The sequence below is a fragment of the Dermochelys coriacea genome, chromosome 5 (assembly GCF_009764565.3).
Source record: "Dermochelys coriacea isolate rDerCor1 chromosome 5, rDerCor1.pri.v4, whole genome shotgun sequence".
Taxonomy (NCBI): Eukaryota; Metazoa; Chordata; order Testudines; family Dermochelyidae; genus Dermochelys; species Dermochelys coriacea.
This window is the reverse complement of record NC_050072.1, coordinates 133,249,342-133,269,109: the sequence shown is the minus strand read 5'-3', so window position 1 is coordinate 133,269,109 and position 19,768 is coordinate 133,249,342. Positions and strand designations below refer to the sequence as shown.

The 19,768-nt window shown below is 41.0% G+C and overlaps 1 protein-coding gene and 1 long non-coding RNA gene across 2 annotated transcripts in view; one reads left to right on the top strand and one right to left on the bottom strand.

Annotated features, from left to right (window-relative positions):
- LOC119855753 (PH and SEC7 domain-containing protein 3-like) overlaps nt 1-19,768 on the top strand; it is a 147,546-nt gene that overhangs the window by 6,765 nt on the left and 121,013 nt on the right. Inside the window, 1 exon segment of the mRNA XM_038402407.2 lies at nt 3,039-3,150. Coding sequence (XP_038258335.1) covers nt 3,039-3,150 — 112 coding nt within the window.
- Nucleotides 8,608-19,761, bottom strand: LOC122460218. The gene is made up of 2 exons (XR_006281374.1): nt 19,572-19,761; nt 8,608-8,716 (listed from the first exon to the last, which is right to left on the bottom strand). It is a non-coding gene; the product is annotated as an uncharacterized LOC122460218 (long non-coding RNA).

Sequence of the window (19,768 nt, the reverse complement as noted above, 5' to 3'; positions counted from 1 at the left end):
ATGGGTTTTGCTCGATAACGATCCAAAGCAGAGCGGACCTATGTATATTCATTTTCATCATCTGAGTCAGATGCCACCAGCAGGTTGATTTCTTTTTTTTGGTGGTTCGGATTCTGTAGTTTCCTCATCAGAGTGTTGCTCTTTTAAGACTTCTGAAAGCATGCGCCACACCCCGTTCCGATCAGATTTAGGAAGGCACTTCAGATTCTTAATCCTTGGGTTGAGTGCTGTAGCTATTTTTAGAAATCTCACATTGTGTTTTGTCAAATCTGCCATGAAAGTGTTCTTAAAACGAACAACATGTGCTGGGTCATTATCCAAGACTGCTATAACATGAAATGTATGGCAGAATGTGGGTAAAACAGAACAGGAGATATACAGTTCTCCCCCAAAGAGTTCAGTCACAAATTTAATTAACACATTATTTTTTTAACGAGCATCATCAGCATGGAAGCATGTCCTCTGGAATGGTGGCCAAAGTATGATGGGGCATATGAATCTTTAGCACATCTGGCATGTAAATATCTTGTGACGCCGGCTACAAAAGTGCCATGTGAATGCCTGTTCTCACTTTCAGGTGACGTTGTAAATAAGAAGCAGGCAGCATTATCTCCTGTAAAGGTAAACAAACTTGTTTGTCTGAGTGATTGGCTGACCAAGAAGTAGGACTGAGTGGACTTGTATGCTCGAAAGTTTTACATTGTTTTGGTTTTGAGTGCAGTTATGTAATAAAAAAAATCTATATTTGTAAGTTTCTTTTTCATAATAAAGAGATTGCACTACGGTACTTGTATGAGGTGAATTGAAAAATACTAATTCTTTATCATTTTTACAGTGCAAATATTTGTAATCAAAAATAATAAAGGTTTCAGAGTAGCAGCCATGTTAGTCTGTATTCGCAAAAAGAAAAGGAGTACCGGTGGCTTTGTTAGTCTCTAAGGTGCCAAAAATAATAAAGTGAGCTCACTTTATATTATACACTTTGTATTGTATATATTGTACACTTCATAGTCTGTGTTAGACTACAATATATATATTGATTAATAGAAATCAATATATTTGAAAATGTAAAAAATATTCAAAATATTTAATAAATTTCAATTGGTATTCAATTGTTTAACAGTGCAATTAATCGTGATTAATTTTTTTTGAGTTAATTGCATGAGTTAACTGCGACTCATCGACAGTCCTAGTAAATAAGAATTGTGGCCCAAGTCTATACTTAGGCACCTGAGTAAGTGGCCATGTTGTTTCCAAGAATGTTGCGCACTCTGCTGTTTTCGTTAGGTATCTGACGGAAGATTTCAGTATAATTTTAGGCACTCATTTTTATAAATCTTAGCCTATGAATTAAAATGACAGGAATTTTTGACTCTTGTTGGATAAATGGTTAGGGTGTAGTGAACTGGAACAAGAATTTCTTTCCTGACAGTATGGCACAATTTGATGTTGTTCCTGTATGGGTAGGATCCCATCTAACTCCTTAGGGTAGCGAAGAGCGAATATGCTGGTTTAAATACTTTGACTTTCATCATTTATTGTTCTACTGGCACCTGTTGCTCATGCGGCACCTGTTACGCTTTTAGAAAGCCAAACCAGGTACATGCAGTTTTTCTCTACATGTGAAGAGGCCTCCTTTGTGCACGTGCCACAACTGTACAATGAGAAGCATGTCTAATCCAAGTAGCTTCCTTATAAAGACTGCATAACTTGTTTAATCATTTGGACAAATCTTTTGTTGTACATTGTTGTAGCTGGGTGTAGTATGCAGCTGACTTGATCGGGCAACTTCAGGAGGTTCACTGTTAATAGCTATTCTGATGGATCAGGTCTCCTAAAATGCTTCCCTCTTGAGAGCCTTGTTTTTTTTACTGTCCAAATACTCATGACTCTCTGTGTAGGATTTTATACACCAACCATTAAAATGCTGGGCCAAATTCAGCAAAGCTGTCTCAGAAGAAGAAAGTTAGGGATGGGGGAGGAGAGGAATGGCCAGAAAAGCCTGCAGCAACTGTTTTGGAATATGGGGTGAGATGCGCATCTGCCCATCCATCCATTACAGAAAACATAATGGGTGAAATCCTGAACCTGCTGAAGTCGTCCATTGACTTCAGTGGGGCCAGGATTCCACCCGAAAGGTCATCTCCATCTCTAGATTCTGTGATCCTTATCATGGAGTTTGGGTTGCTAAGTCTTTCATGAGCCTTAGTGGGTACCACCCGCCTTTAGCAAGCTGTAATCCTGCATGTTCAGTGGATTTCAACACTAACTTCTCCACAAAACAAGGCCTTATTTTAATATGGAGTAAATTGTGTACTCTCTTAGTCATACCTTTTCTTAGTGTGCAGCTTTTATGCCCGTCTTCCAGGCTGTAATGCACCCAACGTGGAAAGATGATTTGGAAGCAAAACTTACTAATCGGTATTCTTTATAGTTGATCATTTTGCTTTCCCCCATTGCTTATAATTCTGTTACAATGCACAATCACACAGGACAGAAAAAATCCAGTGCCCAAAATTTATGACAAAGAAATATTGCCTAGTACAGAAGGTACTATTTAGTCAGTGTTGCAGAATTCATCTTGAAAAATTTGTGTCCTCCTCGATTGGGAGAATGGTAATTTTTAACAAAGGTTTTAATGTTGGGTGCCTTTCAGTATTTGTCCCTACAGTGACTTGGGGCCTGGTTTTCAAACCTGGGTGCCTAAAGCTATATGCATAGGCCAAGGTCCTTTGAAAGTGGTCACTGACTTTGCCGAGTACCCATCCTGTTAACTAAACCCCTTTAAGGTGCTGTAAGTTGGGGCCCCAAAATCACTGCTCACTCCTGAAAATCTTGGCCATAAGACTTAGAGATGGACTTCTCAAAAGTGCTTAGCCTTTGCTTGACTCTGCTTCCATTGACTTCAGAGGCAGTAGGGTTCGCTCTGTGCTAAGTGATTTTGAAAATCCCTAGTCTGATGACATGCTGGACGATTCACTATTAACATTCCACGTTTTAAGTGAAAGACTAACCCTGTTTTTGTTTTGACTCTACAGGCAGAAGCTTTTGTTTGGGTGAATGATGCATTGGCTCATTCCCAGAGTGTTGCCAAGGCCAAATATGAATTTCTGTTCTGTGGGGCAGAAACAGAGAAACCTTCAGAAACAGGTAAGTGCTTTTTCCACCGCTTGCAGGACAGGCAGAACCTGATTCTCAGTTACATCATTACATTACTTACAGTGTACTGGTGTGAAGGTGCTTAAAAGTGCATGTTGATGTAATTTGCAGTGTAAAGGAGCCTTGCTCTAAATGAGAATTGTACCCCTTGTGTCAGCACTGATGTGACTGCAGTCCTGTAGCATGTAGCACTGCCTTCCTCTCTGTTTCAATGGGGACACTGTCACGTGACTGTAAAAGTTCTGTGCCAGTCACGTTCAGTATTTCTCCAGGAGTCTGTACAGTAAGTCTCACAGCTCCTATTTCTGCCAGCTGTACACTGTAAGTAATTTTAGTCACACTTTCTAACACTGTATGAATCAAATCATTGCCAATTCTTTTGATATTCACTGCACGTACACTTAGTGTTTCTGGATGATTCTGTATCTGTAGCTACAATTACCTAAGATTTAATTTAGATATTCTAGACTAAACACTCAAGCTAAACTTTTTTTCTGTTTGTACTGGAAAAACTCCACTCACCATTTTATTTTCTGGATGCAGCAGCAAGAAGTAATGTCTCGGGGTCAGCCCCATTTCTTCCTCCTGTTCTGTAGTGGGGACATTCGCCTCCTCCCACAGCTAGCCCTGGGCCAAGCAGAGTAAAGAACTGCAGTGGAGATGCCCATTTCTCTCCGTTCTTGTTTGGATTATTACAAATCCTTGCCTTTATTTCAGGAGTGGGAGGCAGTCTAGTCTGAGGAGATGCTACTCCTTGCATCTTGGTAAATTTAAACCTTCCAGATTATGGGCTGTCTTTACGATGCCGTTTTTAGTTAAAAAGAGGAGGCTCTTATCACCAAAATTGTGCAAGAATCTGTTCAGAAGCACATTTTGAAGTGGGCAGAAAAACTAAATGAACAGAATTAATGTCCAGATGATGAGCAATTTCTCCAAGGCTCTTGCTGAGTTTTATCTTTGTTTTTATCAGGAAATCCAGCACGCCTAATTTTTTAACTTGTTTATTTAGGAAATGTAGACAACTTTACAGATCATCACCAGACATGTTACCAAAATACAACATGATTCATTACAAACTCGTATCTTGTTTAGAGTATCATTAGGCAACAGCACAGTTGTAATGCATGTTCAGTGTTTCTGGGAACATCTTAAAACTGAGAATTCTGTCTTTACTAACTAACAACCCAAAGCAAGTCCTCATACGTGCTGCCATTTAAAGAAATTTGTCAAATGCAATGGCTTTTATGGGCAAATGTATGAATAAATACTTACTAACTAGCCAAGTATCTATTTGTCCTCTGTCTGCTGGGCGTGATTTCACAGAGAGAAACGGGCTTGATGTGTTCACTCTTCCATCACATCACCAACTTCCAGTATTTCTCGGAGCCATTCCTCACCCCTCCCAACCCTGTTGCCAGTGAGAAACTACCAGTTGTCTAGGATCTATTAATAAATTAAAGATTTGTTCTTGGTAATCTGTTTAAGGGAGTGGTTTAAAAGGAATATGTGGTAATAAATGTTCAACAATTGCACCCTAATACTATTTAGTAATTGAACATGTCTACCATATAGGCACTTCCTCCCCATAATTTCATCAACATCTTTCCCCACCCTTTGTGTGTGTCTGTATTTTAACCTTTCTGGTTTAAGGTACCATTCAAACAGTATCTCAAAGAAACTCTTATTTTAGTTCAATTTGGGGTTGCCCGTCCACATCTCAGTCAAAAATCAAAACCCACTCCTCTGGAAGACAGTCTACCCAAATCTATTCCCTCTTATCATACATGGACTCATTCTTCTTAGCAAAGTTGTTGGCAAAAGCCAAGTATAAACTAGTTAGTTCTTTGTTTCCTTTTAGTCCGGAAGCCATCTCTCCTATTCAGTTTTACTTCCTTTCTTATAAATCAAATTCTCTAAAAATGTAGCGAGATCACACTGTCTGACCTGAAGGTACTGGTACCGTGGGAAAGTGGACCAGCTGTTTTAAGAAAAGATGCCAATAAACAACTAGCTAATTTCATGTATTCCATGGCTCTCGCAATCTTTATCATGGGAGAAAAATGGACCAGAGTGCTTCTTAGTTGAAGTGTGTGTGTGTGTGTGTGTGTGTGTGTGTGTGTGTGTGTGTGTGTGTGTGTGTGTGTGTGTGTGTGTGTAGGGGGTGTGTGTCATGGATGGAAAATAATTTTATCTTTAGCTTTCTCAGTCTCAAATACAGCCTTGACAAATTTCAGAGTAGCAGCCGTGTTAGTCTGTATTCGCAAAAAGAAAAGGAGTACTTGTGGCACCTTAGAGACTTAACAAATTTATTTGAGCATGGGTATGAATTTACAGAGGCTACTGACTGACTGGGAAGGCAGCGTTTGTCTGGCTTTCTGTTTAACCAAGCACCACTTTTGGGGTCAGTTGGGAAGAGGCTCTGGGCCTGAAAGATCCTCTCCTCTACCATATTGAAAGCCTTTTAAAAATTGCAGGACAAACTTGCATGCTATTTCCTCAGTTTTTGAAAACTTGGACATGTCAGATTAGTATGAAATTACACACAAGCAAGGGTTGATGTACTAGAAAAGAGGGAAGAAAAGCAGATGTTATTAAAGTAAATGAAGACAGCTTCTTAGCCATATGCTGCTAATAACTTTCAGAAACAAAGCCAAACTTAGTTTGACTTGAGATGGGCATTCCATTCATTCGTCTTTTGCTTGTCTTGTTAAAATGTCGGAAAATGTTTGAGTTTCTGTATGGGTCAATCACTTCAGCACCCAATTCCAGGTTGTCTCTCCCAGGAACTTCACAGAATACATGTGAAGTCTCCCAACCACTCCAAGTCTGTTTTTTTGTTGGGTGGTAAAAAGCAGCTCCTTATTCCTGAGCCAATTAGAAATGGGCGATTGCCGTGAAGAAGAGGGAGAGGTTGAGGTGATTAGCTGTGAGAAAGAGGTGTGGTTTTCCAGAAGTTTAACAAAATGGCCAATTCTGTTTAGAGAAATTGACAGTAAGTGGAATAAGCTTCAGCATGTTTTGCCACAGCTGTGAAAATGGGCACTAGCTGAAGGCCAGAAGGACAAAGCAGACTGTAGGCAAGTGGTATCTTACCCAGTCCTGTTGAAACACGCAAACACGTGCACTTATAAAGTTGTCAGAAAAAAACCAAAATTTCTCCTCCCTGTCTTGTTTAAAGCTAATAAAGTCTAAGTTTTGTCAGATGGCTCTTTCCAAGAGGCTTTAAAAACACAACTTGAAAAAACTTCACCAGAGCTGAATACCTGCCCAAGGCTGTCCCATCCCTCTCCTCCACCCATGTATTTCGCAGAGCAAGGAGCTGTCTGGGAAATAGGGGGTGAGCGGATAGACATGCTGTAGGGAGCAAAAAGGAGTTTACCCCCTCAGGGTATCCTGCAGGAGGCAATCCCACTTATCCCCCTGCTGCCTTGGTGCCTTCCTTACCCAAATCCCATCCCTTTGGCTTCTCAAAACTTTTCAAAAGCAAAACTAAACATGACTATAGAAGACACTTCCTGAGTCTACTCACTAGTTGAAAAATCACTTATTTACATGGTTTGGAAACCTGGAATATGTAAGTATTTATGGAAATCAGATAGCTATTGGTTAAATATTCTTATCTTTTACATTTAGGCACACCCCTTTGTAGTTTCAATGTATTTTTTAAAATAAAATTAAAAAAGAAAAAATCCAGATAACTCCATGTGAAGGTAGAAGGTACATCTCAGCAACTTGAGGGTAAAAAAAAAAAATCCCTACAAAATATTTGTTTTTTAAAAGAAATGAGAGAGCCAAGAAATTCATTATTAAAGTGAAGTGGGAAAAGAAACCAAAATGTTTGGTATGGAAATACAGTTAGGGCACCTGAATAACCTTTATTCTGACCCAGTGTTGATTCTTTGAGGGCGGTAACTCTGACAGCCTTATCCCAATGAACAGTCTAATCTCACCAGTGATCAAACATCTTAGAATGCTTTCCTCTTAACTGTACAGTTGTCATGCAAATTCTGGCTGCCCTTACAGCCACAGGAAAATACTTGCTTTACAAATTCCTGATGAGCCAATTCACTGTTCAGGGGCCATTATCCTCTGGGCTACATTAAGATGCCATGTGCTACCAATTACGCAAGAATCGGAGCCTCTATTTCTACACCTACAAGCCTCCCGAGCCTCAGTCGTGGCAATGATAACGGAATGCTTACTATGTTAACCTATGCTCATGTTATGTGGCACTCCAGCTATTATTTGTACAAGCTCAAACCCTTCTGTAGCCTGAGGCTGTCAACTTGTGGCAAAAGATTCTGGTTGCCTTATGCAAAGAAAATATCAGAATACTTTTCTCACACACTTGACTGAGCACTGTGTTTGTCTCACTGATCTTTTTGCCTCCCTCTGCTCTCTTCCTCTACCCCACTTGCCTCACTGCCCTTCTCTACATCATTTCCTCTTTCTTCCTGCCTCCACTCCTCTCAACAGATAAACCTCCCCTTCCCTTCTCCCCATCTCTGCCTTCCGTATCCTCCTTCCATCATGTTTCCCTGAACCTTTGTTCTCCCTATATCCCTTCCTTATCACCAAATTCCCTGCCATCCTGTCCCTTAAGTTCCACATGTTTCCTCACCTACATTCCTACCGTGGCTCTCCTCTCCCTACCTTTCTCCTGTTTCCTCTGGACTGCCCCCTTCATCTAAAAACCCAATCAGCCATGACCTCTTCATCTCTCACTCTTTCCACTCTCAAGGCAATTCCGGATACCTGGATTTCTTTCTCTGAGGTTTCCCTCTGTAGCTGTGCTCTCTTGGTGAGCCCCCAAACTACTTTTTCTAAGAGGCCAAAGCAGAGATTATTCTTTATGTATAAGTGGTTAATTGGAATGGACAGAAAACATGAGGTGAAATATATGGAATGTGGAATTAGGATTACAAACCTGCCCAAATTAAATGGGATTCAAATGCAAAATTTTTAAAATGATGAAATTCAAGCCTCCATCTGTAAATTCATCACTTTCTCAGACGTATTTGAATCCACAGGTTGTGAATGGAATTTCAGCTAGTTACCCCACTGCAATACCAGATATATTAAAGAGTAGCAAGAGTTCTGAAACATTAGTGTGGGACTGTGCCTTACATTGTCTCATAGTTAACCTGTGGAACTCATTGTCACAAGATGCAATGTGGCAAAGAGCTTAATAAGGAAGAGGATATTCATAGCTACATTTGACAGGGGATTAAACTTTTTTTTATTAAATGAAGGATATAAACACCATAATGGTTCAGGCCATCAGGCAGTGCCTAACTGATGGGGGTTTAGGAAGAACCGTCCTTTCAGACAGATTATTCAATGCTTTTTCGCTCCGCAGTTGCTTGCACCTTCCTCTGAAACATCTGGTCCTGGCCACAGTCGGATGGACCATGGATCTGATCAAGTGTGGTAGCTCCCATTTTGTTGTTCCTCCCTTTGGCATGCTCCATGGCCAGTCAGGGATTGAATGCTGCAGATGTGAGGGTAGCCCCAGGATCAGCACTGACGGACTAGAAATCCAGACTTCAGTAACGACCTGAGGAAACGAAATAAAAGGTTCTGAGGCATTATACTAACAACTATATTGTTTTGTAAGAGGGCTCTGGAAACAACCTGACCTAAATCTGAAAACAGGGTGGTTAAAGTTGTCATAATAACTGGCAGCTGCTTTCTGTGAAGGAGATAACCACATCTTAAACTCAATAAACACTGTAGCTCAGGGTCAAGGATATCACAGCAAACCAGTTAAAGAAAAGAAGTTGAAAGTATATTATTAATGTTGTAGAATCAAGCACTCAGGAGCCAGGAAGTGCCAGTATTAAGGTAACAGTATCTTCATAAAAAGAAAAGGAGGACTTGTGGCACCTTAGAGACTAACAAATTTATTTGAGCATAAGCTTTCGTGAGCTACAGCTCACTTCATCAGATGCATTCAGATGCATCCGATGAATGCATCCAATGCATCCTGAATGCATCCGATAAAGTGAGCTGTAGCTCACGAAAGCTTACGCTCAAATAAATTTGTTAGTCTCTAAGATACCACAAGTCCTCCTTTTCTTTTCGCGAATACAGACTATCACGGCTGCTACTCTGAAAAGTATCTTCATACTACAGACTGGGAACTGAGACACAGAGATCAAGGGCAAAATTTGCAAAAGAGTCCATTCAATTTGGATACTTGTTTTGAGCCACTTAGGGTCAGATTTTTTCAAAGGCACTGAGTGTCCGTGATTCCCCATGACTTCAATTGCAGTTGTGAGCACTCAGTGCTTCTGAAATTCAGGTCCCAGGTGCCTTATGTTGGACACCCAGAAAATGAGGAACCCATAATTAGTGACAGCCTGTGAAAAGTTTGCTTTAAGTAACTTGCCCAGCCTCACAAGGGAACTGTGGCAGAGACAGGATAGAATCTAATTCCCCCAGGACAGCATTCAGCTGCCTTAACCACAAACCTGTCCTTCATCGTCCTTTAATCCCCTGCCTCCTTCACTGTACACCTGGCAGCTTTGCCACAAATAAGGCAGGGGCACAACAGTCTCCTTCACTGCACAACCCTGATTGAGCCCCAGAGTATGCTGTGGAAAAAATAGTATATGGTCATACTATTAAACACTGTCTTATAACGAATGTGCACAGTGGGGGGCTGACATAACATGGACATTTGTGGCATAGCCAGGAATAGAACAAACATTTCCTGGGTCACAAGCCAATGCCTTAACCACAAGGCCATCTTTTCCCTGCTGTAACTCCCTTCTTTTTACATTGTCCAACCTCCTATGGGGAAACTCCTTGTTCACTGAAGAACCCTGCTGAAAAGTATCTACTTAATATCCGGCTGCACCTTTACCAGCAATGTCTCCTCTTGGTTTAAGTCCCAAAAATATAGGTAGCCTTTGTGCCTGTCTACCTCAATATTCAGTGCCTGTAATGTTTTGTGGGGTGGCTGATTGGTCCCAAGTCTGAAAATAAAATACATCTGAATATTTTTGTGTGATTTCTTTTGGGGTGGCTGCAAAGATCCATAGTTTGTCACTAAACCGTGATTATATGATCATTTCCTTTAGACCCTCATTGCCAATAAAAACCGTCCTTGGAAGTCTGTAGATTCTCTGTGTGTAAGTTTGGTTTCCTTCAAACATTTAGCATGAGTGTCTTAAGTAGTGGTGCATTAAGAAATGCAGTATAGTCCTTACCCCGACCCACACTCGCCCTTCAGATGCCCTGAGAACCTCAGCAATTAGGACCTTCGATTAATCGCAGTTAGTTCATGCAATTAACTAAAAAAATTAATCGTGATTAAAAAATTAATTGTGATTAATTGCAGTTTTAATTGCACTGTTAAACAATGGAATGCAATAAAATTTATTAAATATTTTTGGATTTGTTTCTATATTTTCAAATATATTAATTTCAATTACAACACAGAATACAAAGTGTACAGTGCTCACTTTTTACTATTATTTTGACTACAAATATTTGCATTGTAGAAACGATAAACAAAAGAAATAGTATTTTTTCAATTCGCCTCATACAAGCACTGTAGTGCAATCTCTTTATCATGAAAGTGCAATTTACAAATGTAGATTTTTTGTTGTTGTTACATAACTGCACTCAAAAAGCAAAACAATGTAAAACTTTAGAGCCTACAGGTCCCCTCAGTCCTACTTGTTCAGCCAATCGCAAAGGCAAACAAGTTTGTTTACATTTATGAGAGATAATGCTGTCTGCTTCTTATTTACAGTGTCACCTGAAAGGGAGAACAGGAGTTCGCATGGCACTTTTGTAGTCAGCCTTGTAAAGTTTATTCATATGCCCTTTCATGTATCGACTACCATTCCAGAGGACATGCTTCCATGCGGATGACGCTCGTTTTAAAAAAAAATGCGCTAATGAAATTTGTGACTGAACTCCTGGGGCGAGAACTGTATGTCTCCTGCTCTGTTTTTACCCACATTCTGCCCTATATTTCATGTCATAGCAGTCTCGGATGATGACCCAGCATGTGTTTGTTTTAAGAACACTTTGACTGCAGATTTGACAAAACACAAAGAAGGTGCCAATGTGAGATTTCTAAAGATAGCTACAGCACTCGACACAAGGTTTAAGAATCTGAAATGCTTCTCAAAATCTGAGAGGGACGAGGTATGGAGCATGCTCTCAGAAGTCTTACAAGAGCAACACTCTGATATGGAAACTACAGAACCCGAACCATCCAAAAAGAAAATCAGTATTTGGTTGGTGGCATCTGACTCAGACGATAAAAATGAACATGTCGGTCTGCACTGCTTTGGATTGTTATCGAGCAGAACCTGTCATCAGCACTGGACTCATGTCCTCTGGAATAGTGGTTGAAGCATGAAGGGACTATGAATCTTTAGCTACAACAGTGCCATGCGAACGCCTGTTCTCACTTTCAGGTGACATTGTAAACAAGAAGCAGGCAGCATTATCTCCTGCAAATGTAAACAAACTTGTTTGTCTGAGCGATTGGCCAAACAAGAAGAAGGATTGAGTGGTCTTGCAGGCTCTAAAGTTTTACATTGTTTTATTTCTGAATGCAGTTAATTTATTGTACATAATTGTACATTTGTAAGTTCAACTTTCATGATAAAGAGATTGCACTACAGTACTTGTAGTAGCCAAATTGAAAAATACTATTTTTTTTGTTTTTTACAGTGCAAATATTTGTAATAAAAATAAATATAAAGTGAACACTATACACTTTGTATTCTGTGTTGTAACTGAAATTAATATATTTGCAAATGTAGAAAACATCCAAAAATATTTAAATAAATGGTATTCGGTTATTGTTTAACAGCACGATTAATTGCGCGATTAATCATGATTACCTTTTTTAATCACTTGACAGCCCTATCAGCAATTACATGTTGTTGGTTTTCCAAAAATTCAATATTATAGCCAAAGACTGGATTTTTAAAAAACTTTTCCTGAGCTCAACCATTTTGAAAAGCAGAAGTCAGATCCCACCCAAATAATGAAATTTAAAAATAATTATTTTTTTTATGTGCTTTGTGTTTTTTGAACCTTTAGGGTGTCACATTTTTACTGCAACCATGAGGCTATTGGTTTCAGAGTAGCAGCCGTGTTAGTCTGTATTCGCAAAAAGAAAAGGAGTACTTGTGGCACCTTAGAGACTAACAAATTTATTAGAGCATAAGCTTTCGTGAGCTACAGCTCACTTCATCGGATGCATTTGGTGGAAAAAACAGAGGAGAGATTTATATACACACACACAGAGAACATGAAACAATGGGTTTATCATACACACTGTAAGGAGAGTGATCACTTAAGATAAGCCATCACCAACAGCAGGGGGGGAAGGAGGAAAACCTTTCCTGGTGACAAGCAGGTAGGCTAATTCCAGCAGTTAACAAGAATATCAGAGGAACCGTGGGGGGTGGGGTGGTAGGGAGAAATACCATGTGGAAATAGTTTTACTTTGTGTAATGACTCATCCATTCCCAGTCTCTATTCAAGCCTAAGTTATTACACAAAGTAAAACTATTTCCCATGGTATTTCTCCCTCCCACCCCACCCCCCACTGTTCCTCTGATATTCTTGTTAACTGCTGGAATTAGCCTACCTGCTTGTCACCATGAAAGGTTTTCCTCCTTCCCCCCCCTGCTGTTGGTGATGGCTTATCTTAAGTGATCACTCTCCTTACAGTGTGTATGATAAACCCATTGTTTCATGTTCTCTGTGTGTGTGTATATAAATCTCTCCTCTGTTTTTTCCACCAAATGCATCCGATGAAGTGAGCTGTAGCTCACGAAAGCTTATGCTCTAATAAATTTGTTAGTCTCTAAGGTGCCACAAGTACTCCTTTTCTTTTTGCGAATACAGACTAACACGGCTGCTACTCTGAAACCTTTGTGTAATGACTCATCCATTCCCAGTCTCTATTCAAGCCTAAGTTAATTGTATCCAGTTTGCAAATTAATTCCAATTCAGCAGTCTCTCGTTGGAGTCTGTTTTTGAAGCTTTTTTGTTGAAGTATAGCCACTCTTAGGTCTGTGATCGAGTGACCAGAGAGATTGAAGTGTTCTCCAACTGGTTTTTGAATGTTATAATTCTTGACGTCTGATTTGTGTCCATTCATTCTTTTACGTAGAGACTGTCCAGTTTGGCCAATGTACATGGCAGAGGGGCATTGCTGGCACATGATGGCATATATCACATTGGTAGATGCGCAGGTGAACGAGCCTCTGATAGTGTGGCTGATGTGATTAGGCCCTATGATGGTATCCCCTGAATAGATATGTGGACAGAGTTGGCAACGGGCTTTGTTGCAAGGATAGGTTCCTGGGTTAGTGTTTCTGTTGTGTGGTGTGTGGTTGCTGGTGAGTATTTGCTTCAGATTGGGGGGCTGTCTGTAAGCAAGGACTGGTCTGTCTCCCAAGATCTGAGAGAGCGATGGCTCGTCCTTCAGGATAGGTTGTAGATCCTTGATGATGCGTTGGGGGGGTTTTAGTTGGGGCTGAAGGTGATGGCTAGTGGCGTTCTGTTGTTTTCTTTGTTGGGCCTGACCTGTAGTAGGTGACTTCTGGGTACTCTTCTGGCTCTGTCAATCTGTTTCTTCACTTCAGCAGGTGGGTACTGTAGTTGTAGGAATGCATGATAGAGATCTTGTAGGTGTTTGTCTCTGTCTGAGGGGTTGGAGCAAATGCGGTTATATCGTAGCGCTTGGCTGTAGACAATGGATCGAGTGGTATGATCTGGATGAAAGCTAGAGGCATGTAGGTAGGAATAGCAGTCAGTAGGTTTCCGATATAGGGTGGTGTTTATGTGACCATCGCTTATTAGCACCGTAGTGTCCAGGAAGTGGATCTCTTGTGTGGACTGGTCCAGGCTGAGGTTGATGGTGGGATGGAAATTGTTGAAATCATGGTGGAATTCCTCAAGAGCTTCTTTTCCATGGGCCAGATGATGAAGATGTCATCAATGTAGCGCAAGTAGAGTAGGGGCATTAGAGAACGAGAGCTGAGGAAGCGTTGTTCTAAGTCAGCCATAAAAATGTTGGCATACTGTGGGGCCATGCGGGTACCCATCGCAGTGCCGCTGATTGAAGGTATACATTGTCACCAAATGTGAAATAGTTATGGGTCAGGACAAAGTCACAAAGTTCTGCCACCAGGTTAGCCGTGACAGTATCGGGGGATACTGTTCCTGACGGCTTGTAGTCCATCTTGTGTGGATGTTGGTGTAGAGGCTTCTACATCCATAGTGGCTAGGATGGTGTTTTTAGGAAGATCACCAATGGACTGTAGTTTCCTCAGGAAATCGGTGGTGTCTCGAAGATAGCTGGGAGTGCTGGTAACGAAGGGCCTGAGGAGGGAGTCTACATAGCCAGACAATCCTGCTGTCAGGGTGCCAATGCCTGAGATGATGGGGCGTCCAGGATTTCCAGGTTTATGGATCTTGGGTAGCAGATAGAATACCCCAGGTCCTGGCTCCAGGGGTGTGTCTGTGCGGATTTGTTCTTGTGCTTTTTCAGGGAGTTTCTTGAGCAAATGCTGTAGTTTCTTTTGGTAACTCTCAGTGGGATCAGAGGGTAATGGCTTGTAGAAAGTGGTGTTGGAGAGCTGCCTAGTAGCCTCTTGTTCATACTCTGACCTATTCATGATGACGACAGCACCTCCTTTGTCAGCCTTTTGATTATGATGTCAGAGTTGTTTCTGAGGCTGTGGATGGCACTGTGTTCTGCATGGCTGAGGTTATGGGGTAAGCGATGCTGCTTTTCCACAATTTCAGCTCGTGCACGTCGGCGGAAGCAGTCTATGTAGAAATCCAGGCTGCTGTTTCGACCTTCAGGAGGAGTCCACCTAGAATCCTTCTTTTTGTAGTGTTGGCAGGAAGGTCTCTGTGGGTTAATATGTTGGTCAGAGGGTGTGTTGGAAATATTCCTTGAGTCTGAGACGTCGAAAATAGGATTCTAGGTCACCACAGAACTGTATCATGTTCGTGGGGGTGGAGGGGCAAAAGGAGAGGCCCCGAGATAGGACAGATTCTTCCGCTGGGCTAAGAGTATAGTTGGATAGATTAACAATATTGCTGGGTGGGTTACGGGAACCATTGTTGTGGCCCCTTGTGGCATATACACCATCCTAGCCACTATGGATGTAGAAGCCTCTACACCAACATTCCACACAAAGATGGACTACAAGCCGTCAGGAACAGTATCCCCGATACTGTCACGGCTAACCTGGTGGCAGAACTTTGTGACTTTGTCCTGACCCATAACTATTTCACATTTGGTGACAATGTATACCTTCAAATCAGCGGCACTGCGATGGGTACCCGCATGGCCCCACAGTATGCCAACATTTTTATGGCTGACTTAGAACAATGCTTCCTCAGCTCTCGTTCCCTAATGCCCCTACTCTACTTGCGCTACATTGATGACATCTTCATCATCTGGACCCATGGAAAAGAAGCTCTTGAGGAATTCCACCATGATTTCAACAATTTCCATCCCACCATCAACCTCAGCCTGGACCAGTCCACACAAGAGATCCACTTCCTGGACACTACGGTGCTAATAAGCGATGGTCACATAAACACCACCCTATATCGGAAACCTACTGACCGCTATTCCTACCTACATGCCTCTAGCTTTCATCCAGATCATACCACTCGATCCATTGTCTACAGCCAAGCGCTACGATATAACCGCATTTGCTCCAACCCCTCAGACAGAGACAAACACCTACAAGATCTCTATCATGCATTCCTACAACTACAGTACCCACCTGCTGAAGTGAAGAAACAGATTGACAGAGCCAGAAGAGTACCCAGAAGTCACCTACTACAGGACAGGCCCAACAAAGAAAACAACAGAACGCCACTAGCCATCACCTTCAGCCCCCAACTAAAACCCCTCCAACGCATCATCAAGGATCTACAACCTATCCTGAAGGACGAGCCATCGCTCTCTCAGATCTTGGGAGACAGACCAGTCCTTGCTTACAGACAGCCCCCCAATCTGAAGCAAATACTCACCAGCAACCACACACCACACAACAAAAACACTAACCCAGGAACCTATCCTTGCAACAAAGCCCGTTGCCAACTCTGTCCACATATCTATTCAGGGGATACCATCATAGGGCCTAATCACATCAGCCACACTATCAGAGGCTCGTTCACCTGCGCATCTACCAATGTGATATATGCCATCATGTGCCAGCAATGCCCCTCTGCCATGTACATTGGCCAAACTGGACAGTCTCTACGTAAAAGAATGAATGGACACAAATCAGACGTCAAGAATTATAACATTCAAAAACCAGTTGGAGAACACTTCAATCTCTCTGGTCACTCGATCACAGACCTAAGAGTGGCTATACTTCAACAAAAAAGCTTCAAAAACAGACTCCAACGAGAGACTGCTGAATTGGAATTAATTTGCAAACTGGATACAATTAACTTAGGCTTGAATAGAGACTGGGAATGGATGAGTCATTACACAAAGTAAAACTATTTCCACATGGTATTTCTCCCTCCCACCCCACCCCCCACTGTTCCTCTGATATTCTTGTTAACTGCTGGAATTAGCCTACCTGCTTGTCACCAGGAAAGGTTTTCCTCCTTCCCCCCCCTGCTGTTGGTGATGGCTTATCTTAAGTGATCACTCTCCTTACAGTGTGTATGATAAACCCATTGTTTCATGTTCTCTGTGTGTGTGTATATAAATCTCTCCTCTGTTTTTTCCACCAAATGCATCCGATGAAGTGAGCTGTAGCTCACGAAAGCTTATGCTCTAATAAATTTGTTAGTCTCTAAGGTGCCACAAGTACTCCTTTTCTTTTCATGAGGCTATTAACTCTGTTAAAAAAAAAAAAAAAAAAAAAAAGGAAGCTGAGAGTCTCATGTAATTACTTGAATCCAGGAGCTGGGGCTTTAAGAAGAAACACCAAATATTATGAGACTGGCAATAACATTGTGAGAAATGGTAATGCTGGTGCATCGGGATACTGGGTTCAGTTGTTTTTTCATCCATTTTTGTTCCATGAACTCATTTCAGCCTGTGCTAGCAGCTGCTCTGTTCTACCGTTGTAGCTTTCAAGGTAATGACCCTAGAGATCGAACCATCTCATTGGCCATCTGTGGCCACTACAGCAGTTTGTAATTAATAATCCTTTGTGCTGAATTCTCTCAGGACATGCTGAATGTTGTTCTTGAACTTTGTCTTGTTCCAAGGGTATTGTTACGTGCAGGCCTCTGAGTTGGTGCAGAATGATGGCGTCTCCTCTCCAGCCTGCAAGGTAGTCTAGTGAAGCCTGCTACCATTGGATTCTTAGCTTTTATGCATTTTTAGTTGCACTGTAGACTTCACGACACTCCTAACCATTTGGAGGAGTTGGCAGTGTTTGAAAAGATGGCGTTTAAGATTAAGTTACACAGTATTGCCAACCTGAAGTGTTGAAGTCAGGACCCAAAATATCATGAGACTTAAAGAATAATTCTTGTGTTCTTTTCAGTTGCTGTCTGATCTTTGAGGTTGTTAGAGTTCATATTTTCAAGCTATTTTTTTTTTTAATGAATGCTGGGATTCTGACATAACCACAGGACTCCAGGTGCTGGGAGTTCAAAAAGAATACTATCGGGAGTTTGTGATAACATAGTAAGAGTTGGTCACAATGGAGATAGCACGAACTTCTGACCCCCACTTCTTTCCTGTTGGCTGTCTCTCTCCACCTCCTCCTGTAAAACAATTTTTCTTCCATACGTTTCCCAGCCCTTGCTCCCCTTTCTTTCATGTAAATTCTGGAGGTTTCCTGGTTTCAGCTAAAGGACATGGGAAGTGCAGGCAATATCTTTGTTGCTAGCAGACAGCTTGAAAATCCTGAAGAGAGGTGCCAGGCAGAGCAGGAAGATCAATGTAGTCAATCAAAACAGAGAGATTTGGATATTTGCTGTACCATTATAGAAGAGTTGTACTATGATTATGCAAATCCTTCTATTTTGACTAATAAAGGCCATCCACCAGTCAGAACCAATCAAGGCCCAGGGAAATGAATCATTTAGAAACTAAAGAATTGCAGAAAAAAACCTATTTGTAAGTGTACAGTATCCCTGCTGTCTGATGGGCTGAGTCAGTTCCATTTCTGTATGATACGAGATACTCTTGATACAACCAAATAGTTTTTGTTACCGTATTGTTAGAGGGACTTTAAAATGACACTCTAGGTGGTTCGGTGTCTTTGAGATGGTTAAGTTAGTAAGAAAATTCCATGACTCCTGCAATTTGTTGTTCAGTGACATATGCTAATATTCTGTGTCAACAATGGTACTTTCCCCCCTTAAACAAATTTTTTTTTTTGCTTAAATTTGGGAAAGAAAAAAAAAAGGAAAGCATAAGTATAAATTCTTCAATATTTTAAATTTAAAAAAAGGCTTATGAAAAGTGCACAGGCTTGGAGGCAATTAAAACATAAGAAATCTGTCTTTTTGTGTGCAGTCATTCTTGCATCAGAGAAGATGCGCTATAATGCAAAGTGCCATTGTGCCTCTGTTACTACAAGGCCAGTATTATACTCTCAGAACTGCCTTTGTACTCTTGATTCTTTTGTGCTGATGAATCTAATTATAATGAAACAAACTCCTGTTAATCATAAATATCTCCCTGGAAATAATCTTCTCAACTATAGAAAATCCCTAGTGGAGCTATTTTCTATAAGCTGCCAAGTTGGACTCCTTAGCTTCTGTGATAGAGTGAATGAGACTGCAGTTCCCTCATCAGTTTCATAATGCTCAGAATGCTTCCATTTACATCTCCGTGTGCAATGCAGGGCAGCGGGCTGCCAGGAAATTTGAAACTATTTTGATTCCAGTTGACTAGAACAGCAGCAATTGAATTAGCTTGTATCATTATAGATAAACTGATGATCTATGCATACTCATTGACCAATGGGTAACTGCTGGAGCTACAGTAATCTCTGTGAGTAGGAGACTCTGTTCAAATAAATATATATTTAGCTAGCTAGCTAACTGAGAGAGAGAGAGAGACATTTTTATAAAATGTTCCTGGGAAAATGTCTTTCTATATTTGTAATGTGTGTTTGATTTTTTTTTTTTGCTTCCTAGCCTTTCCTTTATTATGCCATGACCAAGCTCCCGTTTTAGATTGAAATTTGATCATTGATTATTTACATATGAAATATCATATTTATGCCAGTGCAGATTAAGTAATGGATTCTTTAAATCTCTAGGCATCAAAAAAGTGCCAGCTGCTCTCGGGCTATATTTTCCCAGTGTCTCAGCTTTCCTTCCGTACACCTCTCTTGCTATTTTAACTTAGAGCCTTTTTATTTTTTATTTTGCTTTATTGAAAGAAGCAACCTTAAATGGAAAGTAGAAATTGGTGTTACCTGAAAGAGTGTGTATCCTTTCATCGTTTATTGTTCTGCTTATCTTCAGCGGAGCACCTGATTTTGCTGTTCCTTTTCTAGCCTTATTTGTAATGCAGTCATGTTGGGGGATGGGGGCTAGACAGGATATGCTGGGAGCTGTAGCAAGACATGATGCTGAGGTGGTGGATGGGAAGAGGGGAGGGGTTTCCTTTAAA